General features: G+C 42.8%; 1 protein-coding gene across 1 annotated transcript in view; it reads left to right on the top strand.

The window, feature by feature from the left end:
* Positions 1–22,018, top strand: part of GRK7 (G protein-coupled receptor kinase 7) — a 40,287-nt gene that overhangs the window by 15,681 nt on the left and 2,588 nt on the right. Inside the window, exon 3 of the mRNA XM_061419852.1 lies at positions 12,636–12,910. Within this exon, the coding sequence (XP_061275836.1) occupies positions 12,636–12,910 (275 nt within the window). The remainder of the gene's footprint in view (positions 1–12,635; positions 12,911–22,018) is intronic.

The following is a 22,018-nucleotide window of genomic DNA, read 5'->3' as shown; positions in this document are numbered from 1 at the left end:
TGATGATGCACCAGGCTCATCTTTCAATCTGATGGAGTCTTAGAGGCTTCTGGGTTTTTTGTGTGTGTAGCTGCCCTGCCTACAGGACCAGCTTTGGCTTGGTCGTGGCTAACACCTATTGAGGGTGTGAAACATGCCAGACTTCGAAAAAGCACTCAGTGTGTCTTATGGTTTTAATCTTCATCACGATCCTATGAGATCAGAGCTGTGAAGCTCAGAGAGGTTGAGTAACTGGCCTGGGGGTGACCAGCTGATAATGAGTACAGCTGGGATGTGCACTAGAGCTGACTGACGCCAGACTGTATAGGTGCAGGATTCGTTCTTGCAGGGACCCCTTTTCTGGATCCCCTTCTCCCAGGGCTGTCAGGGAGAGTAGCAAAGCCCCTCTGATGAGGTTCCCGCCCCGGCCCAGGAAGTTGCTTTCCCCGGCTGGCAGAAAGCAACAAGGCAGGCGGACGAGGAACAAAAGTTAGGCCGGCGGCGATCTGGAGGCTGCAGCCGGGGGCGCTAAGCACATAGGGCGGGGCCTCGGAGCAAAGTCCCCTGGGGTCCCGGGCCGCATTCCTCCGAGGTCTGCAAAGGCCACCGCTTAAAGGCGCAGAGGAGCAGCTGGGAACGAGAACAAAGCGGCCGGGCCCCCCTCGGAGGAAGGAAGGAGCGAGCCCCAGGAAACAGCTGATAGCGCTAAGCTCAGCTTGTTTTTTTTCCTCTGCTCAACAGTTCTCCTGCCACGGCAAACAAAAGATGTACATTCTGATTCCCTCTTCTGTTTGGATTGTGCTGTCGAGTGGATCTGGTCTGTGATAAACTGGGGGGAAGAGAATCCGCGGGCGGTTTCTTGCTCCGCTGGCCAGTTTGCTGGGCCATCGCGAGACGCGGAGATAGCTTCTTTGACCGCCTCTTTGTCCCGCGCGGCTCAGTAAATCCAGCCCGGCCTGGCCACACCCGGGGCCCGCGATACAGGCATTTCTTTTCCTGATGAATTGAAGATTGCCAACTTTGCAGGTTCACTGGGAACTGGCAGTGACCTTGACCTTGAAAGACCTGCACTGTACACACGGCACGCATGCTCGGGGGACACACTTTTTTTATGGACGTGTAAAACTATTAAGAGACGAACTATGCCCTCTCAGCCCCTCTGAAAGTCCACTCCCTGCTCTCATCACCGCGGCTGAGGTCACAGTTCACTCCTGCCCAGAGCCACCCTTGGACAACTCAGTGTGCAAATTCCGCCCAGCCTGGACCCAGCCACTTCGCTCTCAGGGGCCCAGGGGTGAGAGCGACTACAGCTGCAGGGTCAGGGGAAGCCAGCATCTGACAGCAAGAGCAAGGCAGGCAGGAGGTGTCCACACAGGTCCCCACAAGCTAGCTGGGATCCTGATGCTCGCCTGGGGTGTCCACCTCCCTCCAAGTCTGGATACCTGTAGGTGACAGGTAGCCCTGATGGGACTAAGCAACCCACGTGTGATGACAGTGGCAGATGCACCTCCTGCTGCCCGCTTGCAGGTGGGTGGGGATTTGAACCTCCATCTGGCTTCCCTGGTGGCTCAGTGGTAAAGAATCTCCCTGCCAATACAGGAGAAATTGGTTTAACCCCTGGGTGGAAAAGACCCCCTGGAGAAGGAAATGGCAACCCTCTCCAGTATTCTTGCATGGGAAATCCCAAGGACAGAAGAGCCTGATGAGCTACAGTCCACGGGGTCGCAAAAGAGTAGGACACGACTTAGCAACTCAAGAACAACAACTGGCTTCCTAAACCCTACGAGGTTTGATGTTTGATATCCTGAATGCTGGGCATACTGTGTTTTGCCTGACCAGGTGTTGACAGAGTGAGCCCATCCAAGGGCACTAGAAAACCATGGCAAAACAAAACAAAATGAATCAAAAGAAGAAGTTAAACTATACACAAAAACCTCCACTGAGTCCTGTTGCTGCTGACACTTGGGTGATCCCTACAGCCCTTGCGATGGCAGTTCTGGTCACACGGACTGAAAAAGATTGTTTTGATGCCATGGAGACTGATGTGCGGGGGCCCTTTGTAACTGCAGGAGTTAAACTGAGCTGCGAGAGGTCAGCGTGGCTGGACCCTGCCCCGTGCTGTTTGGCCCGGTCTCTCCTCCCACCCCGTTCTGAGGAGGCAGTTCACATGCAGAAGACAAATGGCGTAAAGGGCAGGCAATTAATTTTTTCAGCTGGAGGCTGTGATGGAATTTGGGTGCTTAGACTCTGGCGTGCACTGCTAATTCCATTCTTCTCCTCTGTGAAATACCTCCACTCTGCAAGGGGGTGGTGCCCTTCAAAATTCCATCACTGATATTTTCTGCCTTTGGGGCCAAGAGGTAAATTCTTTGTTCAGTCACTAAGTCATGTCCGACTCTTTGCAACCCCATGGACTGCAGCACACCAGGCTTCCCTGTCCTTCATTATCTCCTAGAGTTTGCTCAAACTCATGTCCATTGAGTCAGTGATGATATTTTCTCTTTAGAGTCAAGAGGTAAATTTAGTGCTGAAAATTATTTGGAATGAGTCTGAGGTTACCCTCCATACTATTAATGGTTCAAAACCCCAAGGGGCTATAGTGCCAGCTGGCCGATTCTTCCCTTATTTCCTGGAGAGGGAGCAACGTGGTCCCGGCATGGTTCAAGGTCTGGTTCCCACCAGCTAGCAGCCTCTGGTGTGGAGCAGCCCAGCCAACCTGGTGAGCAGAAATGCAGGCAGGGAACAGAGAACTTGCTGGGAAAAGGGGAAGAGATGTAGCTTAAGCAAGCATGGACCACAATGAAGACTTAGTACTTGGCAGATGGGGAGAGGGAAGGAGGATACTCTAGAGGGAGAAAAAGAAATCCTGAAGGGAACTTGGAAGAGTAAGAAAAAGTTACCTCAGCCATTTCCACAGAGGCAATGTAGTGTAGTAATTCACAACGCAAGCCTGTGTGTAAATCTTGGGTGGGTGACCTTGGGCAAGATTTAACCTCTGTGGGTTAGTTTTCCAGTCTGCAAAATGGGCGATAAAGTAGTCTCTATCTCATAGGGTTATCATGAATAGTAAATAAGAAATTCATAGAAAGCATTGGAGAAAATATTTAGCGTGTAATAAACACTCAATACCTATTTCCCATTATTAATATTTCCAATTTTTCTCCCAGTGTGTGTCTTACAATCCTTTGTTCAGGACGGACTGGCATATGCTCTCCACTTTTACCCTAAAGCTTCTACCAATCAACTGATGTTTATCCAGTGTCCTGATTAGTGATTTTAATCCTTCAAGTCACTTGCCTCTGAAATCTGCTCATTGGAAGCTTGCCACACACAGAGTAAGCTCACAATAAATGTAACCAAGTAGAATTTACCCATCATCACCATCTGAAATGCAGTAGGATGTGGTTTATAGTCTTTTTTTATGCCTCTCCCACCCCAGCTCAAGAAATTCAACAGAGAGAAGCCTGACTCAGGAACTTATAGCCCAACTCAGAGCTGTAGAGGATGAAATACTACACACAAGGAGACCTTTAGCAGCTTTCCATCTCAGCACCCATAATGAGGGCAAGCAGACTGAGACCTCTCTTATGGAGTATTAGAGAATCTCCCTCTGGGGACACTGAATAGCCTAACAAAAAAGGTCTACAGGTGAGATCCTTGATGACATGGCTTGGCATAATCACCCTACAGTGAAATCCAAGCTTTTGTCAACTTTTTGGTGTCACACTGTTAAGCATAAACAAAGATCGTTTGTCACTTGAAAAAAATCATCCAAAATGAAAGGCAGTGCCAAAACAAACAGAAGAAAGAAACTTGGAGCAAACAGGAACAATTCAGGGAGTAAAAAAGAACATTTTTGAAAACCTACAATTCTTATCTTTGAGATTTAAGGGAAGATATTGCATCCATGAAACAGGGACAGATGCTGTAAAACAAAGAACATTCAGAGAAGAAAAAGGACATTTGGAAATAAAATATGTGTAAATATGTCTGCAGAACAGCATGGATAAATCTCAAAAAACACTATGTTTAAAAAAAGAGAAGTCAAACACAAAGGAGAATCTATCTTACAATTCCTTCTATATGAAATGCAAGACTAATTGATGGTAACAGAAATCAGGAAGTGGTTGCCTGGGAAGCAGGGAGGAGAAGGAACCAGAAGGGGCACAAAGTAGCTTTCGATGTGAATGGAAATGTTCTTTATCTGGTTTGGGTTCTATTTGTGTGGATGTAGTCAATTATCAAAATTTACTGAACCAACAGTATAAGATCTATGCACATTATTCTGTGTTAATTATGTTAATAAAAACATATTTGCAGAAATGAAAAGTTCAGTAGAAGTTTCTAGATCTAGCTATCAACTTACAGGAAACACAAAGAACAGAGGAGCATGTTAAATGACATCACAGGAATGCAATTAGCAAAGTCTGACCGTGGGAAACTAGAGTTTAACCAATTTTTTTTCTAATAAAAACTTGCAAGGGGAGGTGGTGAGGAGAGACAGAAAAAATTAATTGTCACAGAGATTTAAGAGACATATAATCAATCACATTGTGTGAACCTTGTTTGAATCTAAATTTAAACAAACAATTTAGAGGACAAGTTTACTGAACAATAGGGAAACATGTCCAGATATTTGATAATATTCAAGAATTATTGTTATTTTTAAAGTGAGATAATGGTGTTTGTAGTGCTTTGGGTTTGTTTGCTTTTTTTTTTTTTAAAGTGACCTTACCTTTTAAAGATTCATAGTGAAATACTTCAAGTAATATCTGAGTTAGTAGAGTGGAGGGCAATAAGAGTGAGTAAGGACAAAAGAAACAAGATTGATAATGTGTTGATAATTGTTAAAGCTGGGAGTAGAGTACACTGGGTTTATTATTCTAGTGTCTTTTCTTTTGTGTGTGTTTGAAATTTCCCATTAATAAAGTACTTTAAAAAAAAATAGAAGAGTTAGAAGAAAAACTGAGGAAGTCTCCCAGATTAAAAAAGGAAGGAAAGAAAAAGACAAAGAGATGGAAAATAGAAGCAAAAGATAAGAAACACAAATAATAAGTTCAGATTTAAAGAGAGAGAGAGAGAAAGAGAGACAGCAGGAGAGAGAGAAGAAAGAAAATGAAAGGAAGAAAATGATCAAAGAAATAATTCGAGCAAATTTCATGATACTGACAGCCATTAGTTTCTAGACTGAGAGGCCAGCCAGTAGCCAACACGGGATGAAAAATACCCCACACCAAAGCCCATCATAGAGAAGTTTCATGAAGCTGGTGTACCGGCTCACAAACTCACACACTGACAGTCTTCACTGATGCCTCCTTTTTCTCTCTCTCTTGGGCAGTACCCTGTTGGCACCACTTGTAGGCCAAGTTGCTCCTCCACTTTTAGAACCGGATGAAACATCATACTTTGGTATGATGCGGGACCTGGTTTTCAGCGCGACTGCTGAGGGTCTGGATAACATATCTGGGTAGACAAGCTAGCTTTAGCGTAACTGTCTTTTTCTTTCATGCTTTAACAATTCTGTTTTTTATTATATTTAGTCATGATATAATTTCAAAATACAATTAAACATTTACCTGTCAGAGAATTCAAAATAACATTTTCAAATTGAAATATAGTTGGAATTTCCCTCATGGGCCAGTGGTTAAGAACCGCCTGCCAATGCACGGGTTTGACCCCTGGTGTGGGAACTAAGATCCCACATGCCACAGACTACTGAGTCCTTGGGCTGCAACTAGAGAGTAGCCTCTGAGCATCACAACTAGAGAAAGTCCACACACAGCAATAAAGACCTAGCAGAGATTAAACTTAAATAAAATTTCTTTAAAAAATGAAATATAGTTGATATACAATATTATGTAAGTTATAGGTGTACAGTATAGTGATTTTCAATTTTTAAATGTTATGCTCCATTTATGGACTTCCCTGATGGCACAGATGATGAAGAATCTACCTGCAGTGAAGTAGATGACGGTTCAATCCCTGGTTCGGGAAGGCCCCCTGGAGTAGGAAACAGCAACCTACTCCTGTCCTGGAGAATCCCATGGACAGAGGAACCTAGCAGGATACAGTCCATGCGGTTGCAAAGAGCTGGACAAGAATAAGCAACTAACAGGTCAGGAAGCAACAGTTAGAATTGGACATGGAACAACAGACTGGTTCCAAATAGAAAAATGAGGACGTCAAGGCTGTATATTGTCACCCTGCTTATTTAACTTATATGCGGAGTACATCATGAGAAATGCTGGGCTGGAAGAAGCACAAGCTAGAATCAAGATTCCCGGGAGAAATATCAATCACCTCAGATATGCAGATGACAACACCCTTATGGCAGAAAGTGAAGAAGAACTAAAAAAGCCTCTTGATGAAAGTGAAAGAGGAAAGTGAAAAAGTTGGCTTAAAGCTCAACATTCAGAAAACGAAGATCATGGCATCTGGTCCCATCACTTCATGGCAAATAGATGTGGAAACAGTGGCTGACTTTATTTTGGGGGGCTCCAAAATCACTGCAGATGGTGATTGCAGCCATGAAATTAAAAGACACTTACTCCTTGGAAGCAAAGTTATGACCAACCTAGATAGCATATTCAAAAGCAGAGACATTACTTTGCCAACAAAGGTCCGTCTATTCAAGGCTGTGGTTTTTCCAGTGGTCATGTATGGATGTGATAGTTGGACTGTGAAGAAAGCTGAGCGCCAAAGAATTGATGCTTTTGAACTGTGGTGTTGGAGAAGACTCTTGAGAGTCCCTTGGACTGCAAGGAGATCCAACCAGTCCATCCTAAAGGACATCAGTCCTGGGTGTTCATTAGAAGGACTGATGCTAAAGCTGAAACTCCAGTACTCTGGCCACCTCATGCGAAGAGTTGACTCATTGGAAAAGACCCTGATGCTGGGAGGGATTGGGGGCAGGAGGAGAAGGTGATGACAGAGGATGAGATGGCTGGATGGCATCACTGACTCGATGGTCATGAATTTGAGTGAACTCTGGGAGTTGGTGATGGACAGGGAGGCCTGGCGTGCTGCGATTCATGGGGTCGCAAAGAGTCGGACACGACTGAGTGACTAAACTGAACTGAACTGAAGCAACTAATACATACACATACTCCATCTATAGTTATTATAAAATATTGGCTATAATTCCCAGTGTTGTACAATATATCCTTGTAGCTTATTTTATATTTAATAGTTTGTGCCTCTTAATCTCCTATCCCTATATTGCCCCTGCCACTGGTAGCCACTGTTTTGTTCTCTGTATCTGTGAGTCTGCTTTTTTGTGGTTGCTGTTGTTATAGCCACTGATTTGTTGTAGTTTTTTAGATTCCACGTATAAGTTATAGCATACAGGGTTACTATTGACTAATGGCAATGGGAGATGAGAGGGAGCTGGGCAGACAGATGCCCCTCTCCTGTGGTTCCTCCTTGTGACCCTTCTGGAAGAGTCTCATGTACCCATTAAACTAGAAGCCAGTGTGGTTACATCTGACATCACATTCCCCTGCCCCTCTTTCCTTTTTTCCCTGTGCTTTCTTTTTTTTTCTATATAGTTGTATTTATTTTTGGCTGTGCTGGCTCTTCGTTGCTGTGGGGGCTTTTCTCTAGTTGTGGTGAGTGGGCTGCTCTTCATCGCAGTGGCTGGGCTTCTCTTGTGGTAGCTTCTTTTGTGGAGTGTGGGTTCTAGGGCACAGGCTCAGTAGTTGTGGCCGCCGTTTTAGTTGTTCCTCGGCATGCGGAATCTTCCCAGATCAGGGACTGAACCCGTGTCTCCTGCATTGGCCGGCAGATTCTTTACCACTGAGCCACCAAGGAAGCCCTCCCCGTACATTCTATTATGAAAACTTTCAAACATATAGAGAAGTTGAAAGAATTCACAATGAGCACCTGTATACCCATTACCTAGATTTTACCATAGACATTTTAAACAGCTTTCAGTTCAGTTCAGTCGCTCAGTCGTGTCCAACTCTTTGTGACCCCATGGACTGCAGCACGCCAGGCTTTCCTGTCCATCACCAATTCCCAGAGCTTACTCAAACCCATGTCCATCAAGTCAGTGATGCCATCCAACATGTCATCTTCTGTCGTCCCCTTTTCCTCCTGCCTTCAATCTTTCCCAGCATCAGAGTCTTTTCTAGTGAGTCAGTTCTTCGCATCAGGTGGCCAAAGTACTGGAGTTTCCACTTCAGCATCAGTCCTTCCAATGAATATTCAAGACTGATTTCCTTTAGGATGGACTGGTTGGATCTCCTTGCAGTCCAAGGGACTCTCAAGAGTCTTCTCCAACACCACAGTTCAAAAGCATCAGTTCTTCAGCACTCAGATTTCTTTATAAACAGCTTTATTGAGATATAACTTACTTTGTTAAATATTCATTTGGCTGCACTGGCTCTTAGTTGCAATGTGCGGGATCTTTTGTTGTGGCACGTGGGCTCAGTAGCTGCGGCCTGTGGGCTTACTTGCCCTGTGGCACATGCAGTCTTAGTTCCCTGACCAGGAATCAAACCCACGTCCCAAGCAAGTTCTTAACCATTGGACCACTAGGAAAGTCCTGAGATATAATTTAAATACATAAAATTGACCCATATAAAGTGTACAATCCAGTGGTTTCTAGTATATTCACAGATACGTGAACATTATCACAGTTTTAGAATATTCTCTTCACCCCTAAAAGAAACCCTGTCAATTAACAGTCACTCTCATTCCCCTTCTCCCAACCTTGCACACATGCGTTCCTGCCCAGTTGCTCAGTCGTGTCCGACTTCTTGCAACCTTATGGACTGTAGCCTGCCAGGCTCCTCGTCCATGGGATTCTCCAGGCAAGAATACTGCAGTGGGTTGCTACGACCTCCTTCCTGACCCAGAGATCCAATCCTCATCTCCTATGTTTCCAGCATTGCAGGCAGATTCTTTGCCCGCTGTGCCACCTTTCCCAGTCTTAAACAACCACTAATCTACTTTCTGAATCTATGGAATCACCTATTTTAGACACTGCATATCAATGGAGTCATACAGTAAGTGGTCTTTGGTGACTTGTTTCTTTCACTTAGCATAATGTTTTTAAGGCTTATCCATGTTGTAACATTTATCCATGCTTTATTCTTTTTTATATAGTATTTCATTGTATATTATTAACATTTTATATGTGCTTTATCACCTGTCCATCCATCTATCCTTCCCCCTATGGATCCATGAATCCATCTTATATCTTTTATGTATTTCCGTTTTTTTAAGTCTTTCCACAACTCTCATTGCCTTTGCCTTGCACACCTTTCAATACAACTCATGTCACATTATCACATGGCCACCCTGGGAGCAACAGGGGCCGGGAGATGGAGTACTTAGTCTTCTGGCTCTACACAGAGGGACGAAGAGAAAAGGGAGCCTGGGAATGGATTTTTGTTACCTTGGCAGACAGCATTTCTCAATTTCGTCCACATCTCCCCCTCCAGATTCCCCTCCCACCATTGCATCTCACAGATCTTTTATTCTAGAAATCCGAAACTCCTTAAAGTTCCCTGGGCACCCCACGTTTTTCTGGACTCCAACTCTTACACTCATCCTTTACCCAGACAACCTTCTCTGTGTGACAGGTTCTTTCCTCCTAATTCAACTCAGCTGTCACCCTTCAGTGAAATACCCCCAACACACAAACACACACACACACCCTCTGGCCTCCCTTTGTTTGCTTTCCACTCCCATTTTGGCATTGACCCTCCTTTATTGAATTAACCTTTTGATCTGTCTCCACCAACCTGTAAATCCTCAGAGGCAGGGGCCAGGCCTTGTATATCTTGGTGTCCCTAGAAATCACTGCAGGGGTGGCTCCACAAATATTTGTTGGATATTGAATGGAAAACGTCTGGTTACCATTGTTACTATTGTTTACCTGCCAAACATGTTTTGGGGCATGCAGGAAAGGAGACTTGGGAGTAAATACCTGGTTTGAAACAATGATGAGTAAGACTATATCCTGGGCCTCAGAGGACCTCCAGCACCCTTTTGTTCTGGGCAGATGTAACACTGGACAAGATGCCAGGACAACAGATGTAAACTGGTACTGTCCCGGGCAAACCGGAACATAAGGTCACCCAAATTACATGTCCACGTCTATGAAAACAGCAGTGCCACGCTGACTCATGACCAGCCTGTCAGACCAGTCACTTCCAGAATTTTCTTGCACGGGCCAATTACTCCTAATCAGTGCTTGGGTTATTCGTGTTTTTCATTGTTATTATCCATGTAAAAAAATCACCCATGAAATTTAATATTCCTAAGGTAGTACATACATTGTGCACATAAAAGAAACATATACCTGGGCTTCCCTGGTGGCCCAGTGGTTAAGAATCCGCCTTGCAATGCAGGATACATGGGTTAGATACCTGGTCCGGGAAGATCCCACATGCCACGGAGAAGCTAAGGCTGTGTGCCACAGTGACTGAGCCCACAGCTCCATGAGCTCTGCACACCGTGGAGCTCATGTTCTGCGATAAGAGAAGACACTGCAACTAGAAGCCCACCGTCTACAATAAGAGAAAGCCTATGCACAGCAATGAAGACCCAATGCGGCCAAAAATACATTGAAAAAAATATATATATATACTTATGCAACCAGACAGAAAAAAAATCACCCAATGAACAACAAAAACGTTTTTCAACCTTTTCTGGTGTACTGAATTCACATTTACAAACAGTATGCAAAACCCATTACATATATGCACTTCTTGGTATTAACATGTGACTCTGGTCTGTTGTCTTTACTGAAAGGCATTGGGTGTTTCCAGCCTGTGGCCATAATGGCACTATGAACATCTTGATGTAGATTCCTTTCCCTTTCTTCTGAGTCAATTCTTTGAGCTACTTGCTCCAAGTGATCTGGTTCTGGAACGAGAATGGTAGATACATCTTACTTACCTATTGCTCTGTGTCTGACCGCTCTCCTGAAAATCTGAGTCAAATCACAGAGCACATCTGTTTCTCAGAGCTATGTCAATAATTGATGTTTTCATGTTTTCTGTATTAATAGGTGTTTATTGTGCTGCGATTCATGGGGTCGCAAAGAATCGGACACGACTGAGCGACTGAACTGAACTGAACTGAACTGAATTGTCATTTAGGATGTTGTTAGCATTTTTAAGTGCTGCAGAGTTTATACATTATATATATACATTATACTTTAAACAAAAGCAGCTTAGTTTTTGTGAAAACACATTCTAATGTAAATATATACATTATAATTATAAGATTTGTTGCAGGTATTCGTTAAGTATTTGTTGAATGAATGAGTGAAATTATGCTGAGTTACAAAGAGAGATGCTGTGTGATTCTACTTAAATGAGGTACCTAGAATGGTCAAATTCATAAAGACAGAAAGTAGATGACAGTTGCCAGGGCTTGGGGAGTGGGGGCAATGGGGAGTTGTTTAATGGGTACAGAGTTTCAGCTTTTAAAGATGAAAAGAATTTAGGAGATTCATTGCACAATGTGAATGTACTTACTAGTTGAACTGACCATTTAAAATGGTAAGATGGTAAATTGTGTATTATGTGTAATATATATATGTGTGTGCGTGTGTGTGTATATCTTTGTGTGTGCTCAGTTGCTCAGAAATATCCAACTCTTTGCAATCCCATAGACTGTAGCCTGCCAGGCTCCGCTGTCCATGGGATTTCTGAGACAAAAATACTGGGATGGGTTGCCATTTCCCTCTCCAGGCGATCTTTCTGACCCAGGGATCGAACCTACATTTCCTACATTGACAGGCAGATTTTTTTACCACTGAGTCACCTGAGAAGCCTGTAAAAAAAAAGAAAAAAAAAAAATATATATATAAACCCAATGATCATTTGGTATATATTATCAGTGGCAGTGTGCCTATAATATATAGTCATTCATGTTAAATGAAGTTTCATGTGTGGAATTTTCTGATTTAAAATATTTGTGTTAATTTTTCAGTGCAGAGACAAATAGGCAAAGATGGCTGATGATAATATCATCACATGCCAAATAGACTAAAAAACTCTTATACAGATACTGCTATGTGAGCATCCAATATTATCATTAAAGAGCTCTACCTTTTAAAAAATCATGCATCTAATTTTCTATTATCTTTGAATGAAAAGCAGAAGCACAATTTAGGGGCTCTTAGCAACAGCCATGTGAATTTTTCACCTAAGGATGAAGTGAGGAGACTAAAAGAGTTTGCTGCTGTGCTAAGTCGATCAGTCGTGTCCGACTCTTAGCAACCCCATGGACTACAGCCTACCAGGCTCCTCCATCCATGGGATTTTCCAGGCAAGAGTACTGGAGTCGGGTGCCATTGCCTTCTCTGAAAAGAGTCTAGGTTTGATTTTGATCAAGAGACCAAAATCTCTTGATTTTCCCACTTCAAGAGTCACAGTATCTCTCTCCTTCATAATGCACTCCAGCCAAGTCCTCTTAATGTCTCATTGGCTAAAATGGATTGCGTGGCTTGCCCTGACTACACCAGAGGCTATTGGGAAAGTTGGGGAATAGAACAGGTTAGACACGTGGCCACTCCAAGTAAATTAGGGTTCCCTCAATAAGGAAAGGGAAGGAGAATGGGCATTGGGAAGGCATCAGCCGTGTCTGTTACACTCACATTAGTGTTTTTGTTTTGTTTTTTGCTTGGGGCATTACAGGCTGGAACCAACGGTTATATGGCTCCTGAAATCCTAATGGAAAAAGCAAGTTATTCCTATCCTGTGGACTGGTTTGCAATGGGATGCAGTATTTATGAAATGGTTGCTGGACGAACACCATTCCGAGATTACAAGGAAAAAGTCAGTAAAGAGGATTTAAAGCAAAGAACACTGAAAGAGGAAGTCAGATTCCAACACAGTAACTTCACAGAGGAAGCAAAAGATATTTGCAGACTCTTCTTGGCTAAGACACCAGAGCAACGCTTAGGAAGCAGGTAACTATTATATAAAGATAATGTTTATATTATCTTATAAATAAATATTTATTGTCAGCATTGCCACAGGGATTTGGAGAATACTTTGGATTGATGATAAGGCCTTGGTATTAAATAATAGCAGTATTTTCTTATTATTTGCATATTGTGTGGTTAAGTATTTTCAACACTTTCAAATACTAGAAACACTTGATGTCCAACAGTCTCCAAAATACATTTTAAAGTGAAAAGGTGAGGTGCAAAGCAGCATACATTAAAAAGAAGAAAAATAATACATAATTCAAATAGTTGCATTGACTATTTCAAGCAGTGTATAGAAGGAATATATAGGATTGATTGAATTTACTTTTATTTTATCTTTTGCCTGCACTGTGTGTCATTAGTTCAGATCAGTCACTCAGTCCTGTCTGATTCTTTGCGATCCCACAGACTGCAGCATACCAGCCTTCCCTGTTATCACCAATTCCCAGAGCTTGCTTAGACTCATGTCCATCGAGTTGGTGATGCCATCCAACCATCTCCTCTGTCGTCCCCTTCTCCTTCCGCCTTCAATCTTTCCCAAAATCAGGGTCTTTTTCAATGAGTCCGTTCTTTGCATCAGGTGGCCAAAGTATTGGAGTTTCAGTTTCAGCATCAGTCCTTCCAATGAATATTTATGACTGATTTCCTTTAGGATGGACTGGTTGGATCTTCTTGCAGTCCAAGGGACTCTCAAGAGACTTCTCCAAACCACAGTTCAAAAGCATCAATTCTTCAGCACTCAGCTTTCTTCACAGTCCAACTCTCACATCCATACATGACCACTGGAAAAACCATGGCTTGGACCTTTGTCAGCAAAGGAATGTCTCTGTTTCTTAATATGCTGTCGAGGGTGATCATAGCTTTTCTTCCAAGGAATAAGAGCCTTTGAATTTCATGGCTGCAGTAACCATCTGCAGTGATTTTGGAGTCCAGGAAAATAAAGTCTCTCACTGTTTCCATTGTTTCCCCATCTATTTGCCATGAAGTGATGGACTGGATGCCATGATCTTCGTTTTTTTAACATTGAGTTTTAAGCCAGCTTTTTCACTCTCCTCTTTCACTTTCATTAAGAGGCTGTTTAGTTCCTCTTCACTTTCTGCCATAAGGGTGGTGTCATCTGCATATCTGAGGTTATTGATATTTCTCCCTGCAATCTTGATTTCAGCTTGTGCTTCATCCAGTCCAGGATTTCTCATGATGTACTCTGCATATAAGTTAAATAAGCAGGGTGACAATATACAGCCTTGACGTACTCCTTTCCCAATTTGGAACCAGTCTGTTGTTCCATGTCCGGTACTAACTGTTGCTTCTTGACCTGCATATAGATTTCTCAGGAGGCAAGTAAGGTGGTCTGGTATTTCCATCCCTTGAAGAATATTCCACAGTTTGTTGTGATCCACACAATCAAAGGCTTTGGCGTAGTCAATAAAGAAGAAGTAGATGTTTTTCTGGAATTCTCTTGCTTTTTCTATGATCCAACAGATGTTGGCAATTTAATCTCTGGTTCCTCTGCCTTGTCTAAATCCCGCTTGAACATCTGGAAGCTCATGGTTCACGTACTGTTGAAGACTGGCTTGGAGAATTTTGAGTATTGCTTTGCTAGTGTGTGAGATGAGTGCAATTGTGTGATAGTTTGAGCATTCTTTGGCATTGCCCTTTGGGATTGGAATGAAAACTGACCTTTTCTAGTCCTGTGGCCACTGCTGAGTTTTCCAAATTTGCTGGCATATTGAGTGCAGCACTTTCATAGCATCATCTTTTAGGACTTGAAATAGCTCAACTGGAATTCCATCACCTCCACTAGCTTTGTTTGTAGTGATGCTTCCTAAGGCCCACTTGACTTCACATTCCAGAATGTCTGGCTCTAGGTGAGTGATCACATCATTATGGTTATCTGGGTCATGAAGATCTTTTTTGTATAGTTCTTCTGTGTATTCTTGCCACCTCTTCTTAATATCTTCTGCTTCTGTTAGGTCCATACCATTTCTGTCCTTTATTGTGCCCATCTTTGCATGAAATGTTCCCTTGGTATCTCTTGAATTTTAATTTTCTTGAAGAGATCTCTCATCTTTCCCATTCTATTGCTTTCCTCTGTTTCTTTGCACCTATCGCTGAGGAAGGCTTTCTTATCTCTCCTTGCTATTCTTTGGAACTCTGTATTCGAATGGGTGTATCTTTCCTTTTCTCCTTTGCCTTTAGCATCTCTTCTTTTCTCAGATATTTATAAGACCTCCTCAGACAACCATTTTGCCTTTTTGCATTTCTTTTTCTTGAGTCTTGATCACTGCCTCCTGTACAATGTCATGAACCTCCGTCCATAGTTCATCAGGCACTCTATCAGATCTAATCCCTTGAATCTATTTGTCACTTCCACTGTATAATCGTTAGGGATTTGATTTAGGCCATACCTGAATGGTCTAGTGGTTTTCCCTACTTTCTTCAATTTAAGTCTGAATTTGGCAATAAATAGTTCATGATCTGTGCCACTGTCTGCTCCCAGTCTTGTTTTTGCTGACTGTATAGATCTTCTCCATCTTTGGCTGCAAAGAATATAATCAACCTGATTTCAGTATTGACCATCTGGTGGTGTCCATGTGTAGAGTCTTCTCTTATGTTGTTGGAAGAGGGTGCTTGCTATGACTGGTGAGTTCTCTTGGCAAAACTCTGTTAGCCTTTGCCCTGCTTCATTTCGTATTCCAAGGCCAAACTTGCCTGTTACTCCAGGTATCTTTTGACTTCCTACTTTTGAATTCCAGTCCCCTATGAGATGGTGATGGACAAGGAGGCCTGGTGTGCTGCGATTCATGGGGTCGCAAAGAGTCAGACACGACTGAGCAACTGAACTGAACTGAACTGACTGATAATGAAAATGATATCTTTTTTTAGGTGTTAGTTCTAGAAGATCTTGTAGGTCTTCGTAGAACCATTCAGCTTCAGCTTCTTCAGCATTACTGGTCGGGGCATAGACTTGGTTTTCTGTGATACTGAATGGTTTGCCTTGGAAAGAGACAGAGATCATTCTGTCATTTTTGAGATTGCACCCAAGTACTGCATTTTGGACTGTTTTGTTGACTATAAGGGCTACTCCATTTCTTCTACGGGCTTCTTGCCCACAGTAGTAGATATAATGGTCATCTGAATTAAATTCACCCATTCCAATCCATTTTAGTTCACTGATTCCTAAAATGTCGATGTTCACTCTTGCCATCTCCTGTTTGACCACTTCTAATTTACCCTGATTCATGGAACTAACATTCCAGGTTCCTATGCAATTTTGCTCTTTGCAGCATTGAACTTTACTTTCATCACCAGTCACATCCACAACTGGGCATTTTTTTCACTTTGGCTCCATCTCTTCATTCTTTCTGGAGTTATTTCTCTACTCTTCTTCAGTAGCATATTGGGCACCCACTGACCTGGGGAGTTCATCTTTCAGTGTCATATCTTTTTGCCTTTTCATACTGTTTCTGCGATTCTCAAGGCAAGCATACTGAAGTGATTTGCCATTGCCTTCTCCGTGTGTCATATGGGATCTTAGTTCCCCAACCAGGGCTCAAACCCATGCCCTCTGCAATGGAGGCATGGAGTCTTAACCACTGGATAGCCAGGGGAGTCCCAGGATTAACTGACCTAAAAAGAGAGAAATTGAGAGAGCTGGCGACAGGGATACAAAATAACAATTTTCATTCAGTTCAGTTCAGTTCAGTCGCTCAGTCGTGTCCGACTCTTTGCGACCCCATGAATTGCAGCATGCCAGGCCTCCCTGTCCACCACCAACTCCCAGAGTTCACTCAGACTCACATCCATCGAGTCGGTGATGCCATCCAGCCATCTCATCCTCTGTCGTCCCCTTCTCCTCCTGCCCCCAATCCCTCCCAGCATCAGAGTCTTTTCCAGTGAGTCAACTCTTCGCATGAGGTGGCCAAAGTACTGGAGTTTCAGCTTTAGCATCATTCCTTCCAAAGAAATCCCAGGGCTGATCTCCTTCAGAATGGACTGGTTGCTTGAATTTTGAGCTATGTGAATAAATTATTACTCAAAAATGAGTAAAACTTAAAATAAAAGCCATCAGTACAGATAGCCATAGTTCTGGGAAATTCTGCCCCTTTTAAACATCTCTGTAAAATACCATCAATCAGTCAATAGATATTTAATAAGTACATATGATGTTGCCAGTACAGTTGAAATTAGTTTTGAGAAAAGTCAAGTTTTATTGCTTACAATGGAGTAATAAGATCAAGATATTTTAGAAGAAAAAAATTACAAAAGCTGACCTGTGATAGCACCCTCAGCAGCAAGTAATTGTGTTACATAGGGGGAAAACCAAGATTTTTTGACTCACAGAGGTAGACTCACATCCCAGCTCTGCTACATACTGGTCATTTTATCCCCAGCAATTGAATTATTTTCTCTGAGTCTCAATATCCTAATATATAAAATGAGATTTTTGTGGGCGTGATGGTTAATTTTGTGTCTCAACTTGACTAGGCCACAGTACTCAGATATTTGATCAAACATTATTCCAGATGTTTCTGTGCAGGTATTTTTAGGCGAGATTAATATATATACACATGAGTAAAGCAGGTTATTCTTCATTATGTGAACGGGCCTCTTGCTATCCATTTGAAGGCCTTAATAGAAAAGAACTGGCTTCCCTGGGAGAAGAGGGAATTCTGCCAGCAAACTATCTTTAGACTTGAACTGCACCTCTTCCCTGGGTCTCCAGCCACACAGCCTACCTTGCAGAATGTGAACTTGCCAAACCTCCACAGTCGCCTGAGCCAGTTCTTTAAAATAAACCTCTCTCTCTCTCTTTATCATATACATATTTCTGGGAGAGGAAAGAACTTTTCTTCTACCCTCCTTAGGTTTAGGAATGGAGGCCTGAAAATTAAACTGCCGAAAGATGATTAACAAGAGACAGATTTTTATTTACATTCAGACCCGAAGTTCACAGAAAATTGTGGCTAGGAGGCAGTTAGAATTTCAGGCTTACACACCATCCTAATAGGGAAGGTGGATGGGGAGAAGGTTACTTACCAGAAAACAAATGATTTCTTTGACATGGTGAGGGAAGGGCACTTATGGGAGAGCAGTTGACTTTTAGGAAAGATAAATGGCCCTTAGGAGACTAGATGGGAGATATGGTATCTTTGTGACAATGTCTATTTATGTGTGGTGCTGACTTCTCTCAGTGGTGATAAGAGTCAGTCTTTCCTGATTTCAAAACTCTGAAACTCCTGGGGAGAGGATTTATGAGTTAGGTATTTTTCCAAGGCTCTGCTTATCTTAAAGGCAGACAAGGGGACTTCAAAACCTGCATCTGTTGACTCTCAAATACCTACAGCACAGCTCAGTTGTGTCCGATGCTTTTGACCCCATGGTCTATACAGTCCATGGAATTATCCAGGCCAGAATACTGAAGTGGGGACCTGGGTTGGGTAGCCTTTCCAACCCAGGGATCAAACCCAGGTCTCCCGCGTTGCAGGCAGATTCTTCACCAGCTAAGCCACAGGGAAGCACAAGAATACTGGCGTGGGTAGCCTATCACTTCTCCAGCAGATCTTCCCAACCCAGGAATTGAACTGGGGTCTCCTGCATTACAGCCAGATTCTTCACCAACTGAGCTATCAGGGAAGCCCAGTTTTTATGTCACTGGCATGCATTCTGGACCCCTTCAACATCCTTTTGGTTCTGTTTTTCTAAAGAACCCTAACTCACTCAGTGGGATATTTTGAGGCTTAGATATAATACATGCAAGGTTAGATTCTTTACCATCTGAGCCTACAGGGAGGTTAGATATAATGTATGTTAGGAATCATTCAATAAACGATAGCAATTATTAAGTAGTCCTAAGAGTGATATCAGCTAATGTTTTAACTCACCTATGAGTTTATGTGTCTTAAATTACTTGGATTGAATTTTCAAAATCTAAAAACATATAACAAATAGAAAGTTACAACCATAAAGTAATATGACTGATTTTTAAAATTACCAAAACTTGGGGGGCGAAATTAAAATCCTCTGAGTAGTTGTCATGGAAGCTCTAGAACAAGGCTGCCTTAGCGTACAATGCTTTTGTATGGAGGCAAGCTTTTGATTTTTGACCTGATTTTTTAAAACAGTGAAACAAAATGTATTTATAATGACTTTCAAAACATTTCAAAGATAACCAAACTTACAGAGGAGTATTTTGAAATGAGATGAAACCCTACATTGATGGGAAGTAAAATCTGGAAGTGATTTTCTTGTGTAGATTTCAACATGGTTGTATTAATGTGGTCAGAATAGGCCATGTTGTGATAACAGGCAAATCCCAAAGTCTCAGCCACTTTAAAGTATTATTTCTCATTCACACGAAGTCCTTTATATGTCCAGTGGTTCTCCAGCGTATTTCCTTTCAGAGCGGTGACTCAAAGCTCCAGGCTACCTCCATCTTTCAGCTCCACTGGAACTTGTGGGTTTCGGTTGCTATGGCAACGCAAGTGCATGTAGAAAACCTGGGAGCTTTGTCCTGCCTCAGACCCACTTCACAGGTCAGTTCAGACACACTTCTGTTAGCCAGAAAGAATCCTTGGGCCCTAAGAGCCAGGAGGCTGTCTCGTATTGCCTTCTATCTGCCCAGGAAGGAGGAGAGGAGAACTGAATATGGTGACCACTGATCATCTCTACCATCCTGGATTTCAAGCACATGCAGGGGGTGGGAAGCGGGGGTGGAGTGTCAACAGTGGCCAAGGCACTGGAAGAAGTGAACAGTCTCTTTAGATCACCTCCCTGAAGGAAACACGACCCACTCGTTGTGTTTGAATAAAAATCTATCTCAATACTTTATAAGCACACTTTGAATCTATAAAATGAAACATTGACCAACCTCTTTAGGAAAACACCACCTTAAAGCACCATATCATGGCCTGAAGCTGCTCTGTCAAGCGAAACCTTTTTAAAAAGCATCTGTTGTTGAGACTGTTTTGAATAAAAGCTGTTTACAACATTAGAGAGAAGGCATATAAAAACCAGCTGTTCAGTGAAAGAGAAAACCTTCCAACATTTTCATTTCAACTCTTTGTATTTTTTAAACATTCATTCAGACGAGATAACGTTTGATTACTGTCGTGGGCATCCTCCAAAGACAGCAAATGCCTAGACAGAGTGTTACACAGCGAAGAGGTCAAGGGCCCCCCTCACTGTTGCATTCACGAGCATTTGAAAGAAATTAAAAACCCTGCTCTTTTAGACATCACTCAAGGGAATCTCCTCTTTTGCCTTTATGTGGGGTTTGTGAGTTAATTTTGCAGAGAAGCCAAAAATCTTTTTGACACAGGGACTCCAGATAGAGTCAACTATGGTGTTTTCCAATAAAATAAAAAGTGAAGACTTAAGTACTTTGCAGGATTTATTCTGATCAGATAGTGCAGACAAGGACAAATAACCATGTAAGTCTCTGACTTACGCGCTTCTCCAAGACACAATTTCGGCCCAATTCAGGTTCTTGGCAGACCAAACCCCACAGTGTGGTCCTTGTGTACGGGCAGCTGGTATCTGTTCTTCAGTGACTGTTACCAAAAAATCCATTGTAATCTGTGTGGGGCTTGGTAACACAAGAGCCCCTGTCAGTGCTCTGAAATGTATTTAATAAGCAGAAGTCTCCCTGGAGCTGCTGATTTGGCTATTAGAAAAGGTGCTGCTTCCTTCAATAGCCTCTTCTATTAGTCCAAAGGGCACAGCATGATGATGCGTCAAAAGAACCCTGAGCAGGGACTTCCCTAGTGGCTCAGGGGTTAAGATTCCCACTCCCACTGCAGAGGGCCTGGGTTCAATCCCCGGTCAGGGAACCTGGAGCTCCCATGAGACAACTAAAGATCCCATGTGCTGCAACTAAGACCCAGTGTAACCAAATAAATAAAACTTAAAAAATAAAATAAATTTTAAAAGAGCCCTAAAGAAAGCTGCCAGGGAAATGTTTAAGAGTCAACTGACCTTCACACAATTTCTAATTCCACAACTGAGGCTAAACATCACTCGTGCCAAAGAACCAAGTGAGCAGCCCCGTGGTGGCCTAGACACAGAGGGAAAGAACAGAAGTTGGAGAGCCTAGTCTTCTGTTGTTAGCATCAGCAACCAGAGGCATTTATTGGAAAGGGGCAAAAGGCATGGGCCCTGCCCTCTAGGGGCACCTGGTGGGAGATGTTGAGGAACATGAGGGAAACCTCAACGTGGCCCATTGTGTCCTTGTCTGTCTGTGACTAGTTGCAAAAAAGGCAGCAGTTGGTCCTTCTTAATGGACAAACCAAGGCCATCTGGGCCTAGTTGAGATGTTAGTTGAGAACTGTACATTTGGGGGGACTTCCCTGGTGGTTCAGTGGCTAAGAATTTGCCTTCCAATGCAAGGGACACAGATTTGATCCCTGATCAGGGAATTAAGAGCTCACATGCCATGGGGCAACCAAGCCAGAGCACTCTAGAGCCTGTGCACTGCAACAAGATTGCCTGTGCCACAAGCAACCAAGAACCAACGCAGCCGAAAAAACTAAATAAATATTTTAAAAAAGAGACAGTCATCAATGAAAAAACTGCATTTTAAAAATTATACGTGATTTTTAAAACTATACATCATTCTACTGATGCATGGTGTTAATGTCTGCTATACAGCAAAGTGATTCAAATAAGGTAAGGTGAAGTCGCTCAGCCGTGTCCCACTCTTTGCAACACCACACGCTGTAGCTTAATCAAGCTCCTCCATCCATGGGATTTTCCAGGCAAGAGTACTGGAGTGGGTTGCCATTTCCTTCCCCAGAGGATCTTCCCGACCCAGGGTTCAAACCCAGGTCTCCCACATTGTAGGCAGACGCTTTACCATCTGAGCCACCAGGGAAGTCAGTTATACATATATAAACATATTCCTTTTCATATTCTTTCCCATGATGGTTTATTACAGGATACTGAATATAGTTCCCTATGTTACCCAAAAGGACTGTGTTGTTTATCCATTCTATATATAACAGCTTGCATCTGCTAATCCCAAACTCCCCACCCACCCACCCCCACCTCTTGGCAACCACAAGTCTGTTGTCTAGATTTGTGAGTTTC

Source organism: Bos javanicus, chromosome 1 (genome assembly GCF_032452875.1).
Source record: "Bos javanicus breed banteng chromosome 1, ARS-OSU_banteng_1.0, whole genome shotgun sequence".
Lineage (NCBI taxonomy): Eukaryota > Metazoa > Chordata > Mammalia > Artiodactyla > Bovidae > Bos > Bos javanicus.
The sequence above is the reverse complement of the archived record's forward strand: the minus strand, read 5'-3'. Positions and strand labels throughout refer to the sequence as shown.